We start from the raw sequence: 8,624 nt of genomic DNA, 5'->3' as shown, positions 1-8,624 counted from the left end.
GGAAGGTGCCCCTGCCCGTGGCAGGGAACTGAATGATCTTTAAGGTCTCTTCCAACCCAAACCCAAACCACACCATGGTTCCATGGTTCTGCATTTAGGACAAGGAGGCTGAGACTCCGAACAGAGCTCTGCATTAAGAGAGTAATTCCGCAGGAAACCCTGGCTCTTTGGGGCGATAAGGGCTGTATCGGGAAACGACAGGCCCCGCCACTGCGCGGGAAGCTCCGGTTCCCGCCCCTGGCCCCGCCCCGGCCCCGCCGCAGGCCGCTAGGTGGCGCCCAAAGCCCGGTGACGGGCGGGCCGGGCGGGAGGCGCGGGCTGGGTGCGAAGCTTGGTGCCCGCCCCGCGCTGCCGTGACCCCCCTTCAACCGCAGCCACCCCGGGACGGGGACACGGGGACACCGATCCCCGCCGGCACAGCCCTGGGCACTGCTTCACCCTGTGGCTGGCACCTGCCAGGCCGCCTCGAGTTCCTACAGACCTGATTGCTGCCCACCACCAGGACCGGCCCGTCGGTGCAGGGCACTCTCGAGGCTCACCTCTCTCCCCTGCGGCCCTCACTTACGCAATTCCAGCCTCTTCCCGCGCCACAAGGCACAAAGGGAGCAGAAACTGGCTGCAGCTCCCTTGCTGGGCTCTCTCTGGCATGGGAAAGTGTCAGTGGGTGGGAGAGCAGGAATAGCCACTCCTACGGCTCCCATCTCAATCTGTAAATGCAAAGACAGGGAGATGACAGGGACCAAGAAGCAAGGTGTGCGGAGGACGGGACACCGTGGCTATCCCCGCCTGGTACCCAGTCCACCAAGGCCAGCTGCCAGATGGCACAGACCAGCCCAGGGGCTGCTCTTAGGTGCCAGGACTCACACCAACAAGTCCTAACTGATCCCCTGGCAGCCCCACTTTCCCCATAGTGCTTGACACAAGATGAGAGCAGAGGGGAAAGAAAGTATTTGTACACTCTAGGGCATGGACCTTACTGCTTTTAATGAAGAAAAATCTTGTTTCTTAAGCCCACTCTCCTGACACCCTCTCTAAGACCTCCCTTGGTTTATGTCACCCCAGCAATACACACCATGGAGTCCCAGCTACCCGGCCTGCAGCCTCAGCACCTCTGAACAGCTCTTCTCTTTTAGAAACTGCCTAAATCAATTCCCAAGTTCTGTACTGGGAACTTCTGACACTTGGCAGGGTATCCTGGAAGGACAGAATTCCTGTTCCCTTGATGGATCTTTCAAAAGCTTGGATATGCTAGAAAAAAACATTAATACATGATCTTAACAAATTCATCAAAGTAGGAGGCCACAATTGCCCAGGAAATGTCAGACAACTACGGAGAACTTCTGGAAAGTTGGTGGACAGCAACTTCTTTGCCAATTTTTTTTGGAATACAAGGGAACAGGCTACTCATAAAACACAAAGTCAACTCTTACAGTCCCTGCTTGGAAAGACAGCCCATGTGTTGCCAGCCAAATGGCTTTAGCATGACTCTCTGTGACACAGGACTGGAGACTGTAGCTTCTGCTTTGTCACTGTCCCGTTCCGGGGGTGCTGGCGTGGACTCCGGCTCTTCCTCCTTTTCTGTCTCTTGCAGAGCCGCAGTGTGGGTGCTCTGACCTCCAATTCACTCTGGAAAATTTTCCGTCTGGTCGGGGAAGGTATTTTGCTCATGTTGTCCCACCGGCTGCAGGCAGCGGTGCCAATCTCCAGGTGTCGTCTCTGCAGCACCGTAGGGCAAAGAGCAACATGTAGATAAGTGGGATTGAGCAATGCAGCGCTGCAAATGCTAGGTCAGAGGTGAGCAGAAAATCAGCAGAAGACCAACAAATACCCGAGCATCACCATGTCACATGGAAACAAGGGGCGAGGGAGCACTTAGGGAGGGGGAGGACTCTGATCTCTAACAAAAGAAGTGAAGGAGGCCAGGAGACATGGCCTGCGAGCGCCTGGGGAGCTCCCCGCCACTGGAGACTGCAAGGCAGAGTATCGCTGCTGTGGTTTCGGAAGAGAGGAAAGAATGTGGCAATCAGTTCTTATGTTAAAATGAGGCAAAGTCTTGAGGCTGGTCTCAGAGCTGGGGGAGACGGAAGGAGAGCCAACCTCTCTCCAAGTTGAGACATTGTCCCTGCCTGACATTTCATAAGTGCTGCTTTTTTACAGCAGAGAATGGCAAGTGGAAAGCAATAGATTGAAATCTGGCCTCTGCCAGGTACAACTTAGGAGCTGTTGTTGGCATAAGGTGTGCAGCTGTATAAAGAGGTACCTGGGGCTAGGAAGAGGAGCAAACAGAGCTCACAACATGCTCAGAAATAAATTTCAATTTTACTTCTCTGTTTTGCAGCCCTTATTGCAACATCGCTCCACTTAAGCCAGTCTTTCAGGCAAGGTCCCCTCCTACCCCCCCGAGACTTTCCCACACCACCTCTGTGCTCTCTCCCAGCCTGCCTGTTTGCGTGGAGACCGCTCCGCTCTGGAACCCCTCATGTTCTCCTCTTCAGCTCACCTCCAGCACACTGCCTACAGCACCTTGTTCATCGATGCAACTGCCAACTTCTGGCATAAACCTCTTTCCTCTTTGCCCCTCTTCTGCCCATGCATGTTGTTTTGCTCTGCAGGGCAGGATAAGAGGCTGTGCTCACACAGGGCTTAATGTGACACAGCCCTCATCTTACTGATCTTCTAAGAGCTACTGCAAGGGAAATAATACGTGAGACAGGTCTGCAGCAAGAAGCATCAGAAATTGCAGACAGTCTTTTTCTAGGGTATGGTCCTCAGTCCACAGACCTTATAAACACTTCAGTGTTTGAGCCATCCCCAGTAAACCAATAGGCTCTCCCCAAAGCTGGTGTCCTTCCAGGGACAACTGCTGTAGACCTGGAGCGCATGAACTGGAAAGCTTGCAAAAAATCCTGGAAAAGAAGACCATTTTCAGGCAGAAAATGCCTTTGCAATGTTTTATCGTAGGTCTGAGCCTGGAGCTGGAAAGTTTTGGCTTTTACAGTACAAAAGAGAAACTGGAGAGCAGAATTTAATTCATGACAGAAATGAGCAGCGAGGACGAGATTCTCCCCTCCACCTTTTCTGGTATCCTTCTGTTACCCTCCCAGTGTCTACATTGTTTCTCACATGAATGTAGAGGGATCTGGATCCTATTGCATCAGATTTTTTTCTGCTCAAGTATGTTTTATGTTCTTACTAAGTAATCTGTGAGTTATGCAGTCTTCTTCCTCAGCTGACTAGTTCTGAAACAAAGAAATCGTGGAATCACTAGGAAGAAGGTGCTTTTCACAGAAGTGCTGCCTTTCTACTCAAAATGACTCCGCTGGGAGACAGAGCAAACCTGCTGCCCTCGGGTTTTTCACAGCAGTGCCTGGATCCCTTCACCAGGAATCTCTGCATCTACTCTCCTATCTAAAGCATCTCTCTGAGGAGTTTTCCAGGATGATTATTAGCAGCCCCTGCACATGTAGCCAGGCCAAGAGACAGAGCTCAGTGCGACCAGGCCTCCCCCCAACCCTCATGGTGCGAGCCTCACTCTGCACCTGTTCCCATTCCAAAAACCCCGTTTCTGGCCATGCATTTGTTATGACAAGTGCAGAAACAATTTACGAGAGACCAGAGTTAGCTCAGAACCTGCTTGCCGAATGCCAGGGTTTTGGATAAGTGGTTAGACCCACCGACAAGGTTCCCATGAGAAGCTGAGAACGGACGTTGGCTCCATGAGACTGGATGCTGGGGTTTGAGGTGAGCTGGAGGAAGTTTAAAGAGATCCAGGTACAGCAGGGAGGTGAGGGGGGAGAAGGGAAGGAGGGGACAAGCTGGGCATCCAACCTCAATTACCACCCCGGCTGACGTGTGATCTCAGTGACTACAGGATTACTCAGCACTGGCCTGGAAGCGAGGTGTGGGCCACACCATCCCTGATATAATCTGTTTCACATGACAGTTGCACAGACATTGTATTTTTTTAGGGAAGATCAGCCCAGGCAGCAGTACAACTCTTTGCTGCATAGCAGGGGAGGATAGGGCAGAAACTTGAAGAGGGCAAACTGAGATCTCCAAAAGTATCTCGGAAAAACTCCCCAGGAAAGTTAGCAACCAGTTTTAGTGCTCAACTTTATCCAACAGCAGTGGCGAGCTGGAGACCTGGCAGGGTAATGCCGAGAAAGACCAATCACACGTTTTAGCAGGTCACCACAGCAGGAGACCTTCTGCTCTGGGTCCCTGACATGTCTGGGAGGTAGGAAGCACATGAGGCCGACTTTCAAGAGTTCGGTTGCAAGGGCCAGTTAGGGCAGTGGCTGGAGGTAACTGCCAGATCAGAATGCAGGATAAAGGCACAGAACAAGGGAGTAAACAGCCAGAAGAACAAGCCCTGGCTCACTGCGACTTGCCAGTATTTGCACCCAATACAGATGGTTGTATTTATGAAGGTATGGGCTCCGACTCCAGCCTCCAGACCCAGCGCTCTGGCCAGGCCCAGCTCCAATTTAATCTCCGGTGCATTCACCAAAGATCAACTTGGTAGATAAAGATGGAAGTAGAACTATTTGAAGCCTGAAAACCTGTTAGGGTACTTCTGCTATGGAAATTGAAAAAATCCTTTTAAAACGTGGAAAAAAAAAAAAACCAAATTAAAAATAAAGTGAGAAAAAGTCTGATGATCCACTGACTGATTCTTGAATTCTTCCTCTTTTCAAAGTTCTGAGGTTTGGACATTATGAACAGTTGACTGTTTGAATCGTATAATGCAATACCTGTTCCTCTGGCTTAACGTTACAATATTTCCCACACCGCAGGATTGCTTCACATTATTCTAAGAGGCAATGTCATTTTCCCTGCAGTGCTGGGTCTTCTTTACTGAGGCGAAGGACACTCCTACTTCCTTTAATTATATGTTTTGTTTTAAATTAATGTCCTTTATTCTGGGGATGAATCACCAGCTTGTAGACAGGTAAATGTGGGAGTAAGAGAGTGAAAATATAAGTTTGATTCCCAAGGTGGGTGTCTTTAATTAAAACGGACATCAAGATTCAGTTTTCCTTCCCAAACTTAACCCACGATTCTAAAAACATTTGGATTCCATGTTTCTATGCACGTATCTCAGTTCCCTTCTGAATTGTGTGGGATACAGTCAGTCCTCTTTGATTCCCTATCGCTCGTGTACCCTGACAGTTGCACCATATCATGCAAAGCAAATATGCCAAGACAAACTTTAAGGCCATAATCCCAGCACGAAGAGATGGCAAGGGGAGCTCTGGGTTTGCTCGACTCTTTTGCTGCTGGCGTGCAGGAGGAGGCCTGCAGCAGCCCCATACCCTGCTCCGACCCCTCTTTGCTTCACTCTGTGCCCATCCAGATGGATGGCGCTGCCTGCCCCTGGGATTGACTCAGGCAAGCACGGGACAGAGAATAACGGGATCTGTCTGTTTGCAACCTTTCCCCTGCCTCACCTAAGGGGCTGGGGAAAATCCCTCATTGCCTCTATTTCCCAAGGGAACAGGGGCGCAGCCGGGACCCGCACCCACCACCTCGGCAGCGCCGCCAGCCCCGAGCCCGCTCCCGCGCGCGAAGGACGGAGCCCCCGCGGGCACGAAGCCGGCGGCACCGTCCCGGCACACGCGTGTGCGTGTCCCCCGGTCCCCCCGCTCCTGCCGCTCCGGCGGGGCCCGGCCGCCCGCTTCCCCGCTCCACGGCGGAGCCCCGTCCGCAGCGCGGCGGCCCGGCGGGCACCGCACCGGCACACCCGCCCCGGGAGCCTCCTCCGGGGCCGCGGCCGGGGCCGGGGCCGGCAGTTACTGAGCGTGCAGCGTGGCAGGCGGCCAGGCGGTGACGCGCCTGTTGCTATGGGATCCACCGCCCCTATAAATAACCGGGGAAAGGAACTTTCCTAAGTCAGAGACTTTAGGACACGGGACCCAGAACCAGATGGTCCGGAGGAGACGCGCCAGCTCCCGCCGCAGCTCCCGGAGCGGTGAAGCCCCGCCGCGCCGCAGGACCTGACCCAGCCCCGGTGGGCAGCGCAGCCGGGGGCCGTGCCCAGCGCCGGAGGCTGAGGCCGGGTCCGGAGCCCCCCACACAGCCCCCACCCCGACGGCGGCAGCCTGACTCTCTGCCGGGGGGGCCCCCCGCGTCCTCTCCTCCTCCCCGCATCCCCCTTTGCTTTCATGCAACGCCTGGTGGCCTGGGACGCAGCATGCCTCCCCATCCAGCCGCCCGCCTTTAAATCCATGGAAGTGGCTAATTTCTATTACGAGGCGGACTGTCTGGCTGCGCTCAACAAGCTGCACCCGCGGGCGGCCGGGGGCCGCTCCATGACCGAGCTCACCGTAGGGGACCACGAGAGAGCCATCGACTTCAGCCCCTACCTGGACCCCCTGGCATCGCAGCCGCCGGCGCAGCCGCCTCCCGCCGCCGCAGCAGCAGCAGCAGCAGGGGGCAACTTTGAGCCTCCCTGCAGCAGCGGCGCCGGCCAAGATTTCCTTTCCGATCTCTTCGCCGAGGACTATAAAGGCAGCGGCGGGAGCAAGAAGCCCGACTACACCTACATCAGCCTCGCCCGGCACAGCCATCCCTGCGCCAGCCAGAGCCACAAACCGGGGGGGCTGCCGGGCTGCTTCCCGCCCCAGATCGTGGAGACCAAGGTGGAGCCGGTCTTCGAGACCCTGGACTCTTGCAAAGGGCCCCGTAAGGAAGAAGGGGGAGCCGGGCCGGGACCGGGGGGCATGTCCTCACCCTACGGCAGCACCGTGCGCTCCTACCTGGGCTACCAGTCGGTGCCGAGCGGCAGCAGCGGGAACCTGTCCACCTCGTCCTCCTCCAGCCCCCCTGGCACCCCTAACCCCTCCGAGTCCTCCAAGTCCGCCGCCGCCGCCGCCGGGGGCTACTCCGGCCCTGCGGCGGGCAAGAACAAGCCCAAGAAGTGCGTGGACAAGCACAGCGACGAGTACAAGCTCCGCCGGGAGAGGAACAACATCGCGGTGCGCAAGAGCCGCGACAAAGCGAAAATGCGCAACCTGGAGACGCAGCACAAAGTGTTGGAACTGACGGCCGAGAACGAGCGGCTGCAGAAGAAGGTGGAGCAGCTCTCCCGGGAGCTCAGCACCCTCAGGAACTTGTTCAAACAGCTGCCCGAGCCCCTGCTCGCCTCCTCGCCTCGCTGCTGACCCCTGGCCGGGCCGCGGGGCGAGCGGAGCCGCCGGCTCCTCGCCCCGCTCCGCTCCGCTCCGCCGGGCTGGGGGCGAGCCCGGGGCCCGGTGGGCTGGTTTTTAATGGTTTTTATGTCGGTTTGTTCTTGTGTTTTTTTGGTCTTTATTTACACGTTGGCGGAAGGCTCCGCCGCCGCGCGGGGATCTCCCGGGGGCTGTCAGCGGGGCGGCGCGGAGCGGAGGGACCCCGGTCCCGGTGTCCCCGTCCCGGACGGGCTCTGCAGGCTGCTGGGCGCTGGGGTTATTTAAAAGAGCGAGAGGAGAGCAAGGGCAAAGTGATGCAATCCTTTAAGCATGGCTGGGAATGCTGTGTACATGATGCAATCTCGTGTAACTGTCAGTCATGAATTGAGTAATCTGTTAAAGATGTTCCTACAGTTTTTTTTTTATTATAAAGAATAATCTATTTCTATAAGAAAATACATATGTATATTTTGGGATCTATGCATTCTTGCTACATTTGAAGCATTAATGAACAATTTTAATAAACTTTATGACTAGGTTAAAGAAAGTAGCTTGTTTTATTTTGAAGGCACGTTTAAAGTGAGATTAAGTGCAGGGTTGAAATTCTAGCTGCATCTGGCTCAATGCTGGGATCTGGGATAAGGATTTTTGTTGCTCTTTTGGCTTTCTCTGTGACTCAGAGAAAGGAAAAAATAAAGCCAACCAAAAACAAAAAGCAAAACCCCCAAGAGAAACCCAGCAAAGAGCAGAGCTGAAGCTTCAGCCGGTTCTTGTTGCCTCATTTTATGTCCTCTAATCACTTGCTTTAGCTGCCGCTTGGGTGTTGTTTGGGGAGGAGGTGTTTGTGTTGAGTTTTTTGCACTTCTTGCTGTTCTGAACGTGTAGAGCAAGATGTGCTATCCAAACCATGACCAATCTTTGGCAAAGTAACACCAAGCCTGAAGTGGGAGGGAGGAAGAAAAAGTCAGGGAGGAAGCTTGAAATGAGAGTTTGTTTATGTTGTGTGTTTTTTTTTTCTTTACGAAGTTTCTATTCTCTATGATTCAGCATTTCTTATGTTTGTAGTTTACAGGAATAAACATGAGAAAGTAGCATTTCTGTTGGATGTCGGTAATTTCGGTCATTGCACAGGAAGCTCTCATGAAACCCGGCCAGGTGAGAGGCTCATGAACAACTCCCTCATCTTTTCTCTTGAGATGTTTTTCTAAACCCTGTAGACAGAGTTTCTCAGACAAGAGCTGTTTGTTTCTGTGTGCATGCGTGTTTGCTGGGGGCAAGCGACAGGTAAGGGGGGGTGGCAGAGAAGGAGGTTTACAGGAGGCCATCACTTTGGTTTAGGGAGAACTAAGGAACACACCAGCCTTGCCAGGGCTCCCAGGCTGTGTTATTTCCCCCGCTGTGTTCAGGTCTGTAAGAAGTTAACAGTCTTGAGCTGGTTACGTGAAGGGAGTTGAG

General features: G+C 53.9%; 1 protein-coding gene across 1 annotated transcript; it reads left to right on the top strand.

Moving 5' to 3' along the window:
- Positions 1-5,881: 5,881 nt before the first annotated feature.
- On the top strand, positions 5,882-8,263 carry CEBPB (CCAAT enhancer binding protein beta). Its single transcript, XM_030502896.1, has one exon. It carries the CDS (start codon positions 6,165-6,167, stop codon positions 7,161-7,163), a length of 999 nt encoding a protein of 332 aa, XP_030358756.1. The 5' UTR covers positions 5,882-6,164; the 3' UTR covers positions 7,164-8,263.
- Positions 8,264-8,624: the final 361 nt, after the last annotated feature.

The sequence above is a fragment of the Strigops habroptila genome, chromosome 13, assembly GCF_004027225.2.
Source record: "Strigops habroptila isolate Jane chromosome 13, bStrHab1.2.pri, whole genome shotgun sequence".
In the NCBI taxonomy this organism is placed as follows: Eukaryota; Metazoa; Chordata; class Aves; order Psittaciformes; family Psittacidae; genus Strigops; species Strigops habroptila.
The sequence above is the reverse complement of the archived record's forward strand: the minus strand, read 5'-3'. Positions and strand labels throughout refer to the sequence as shown.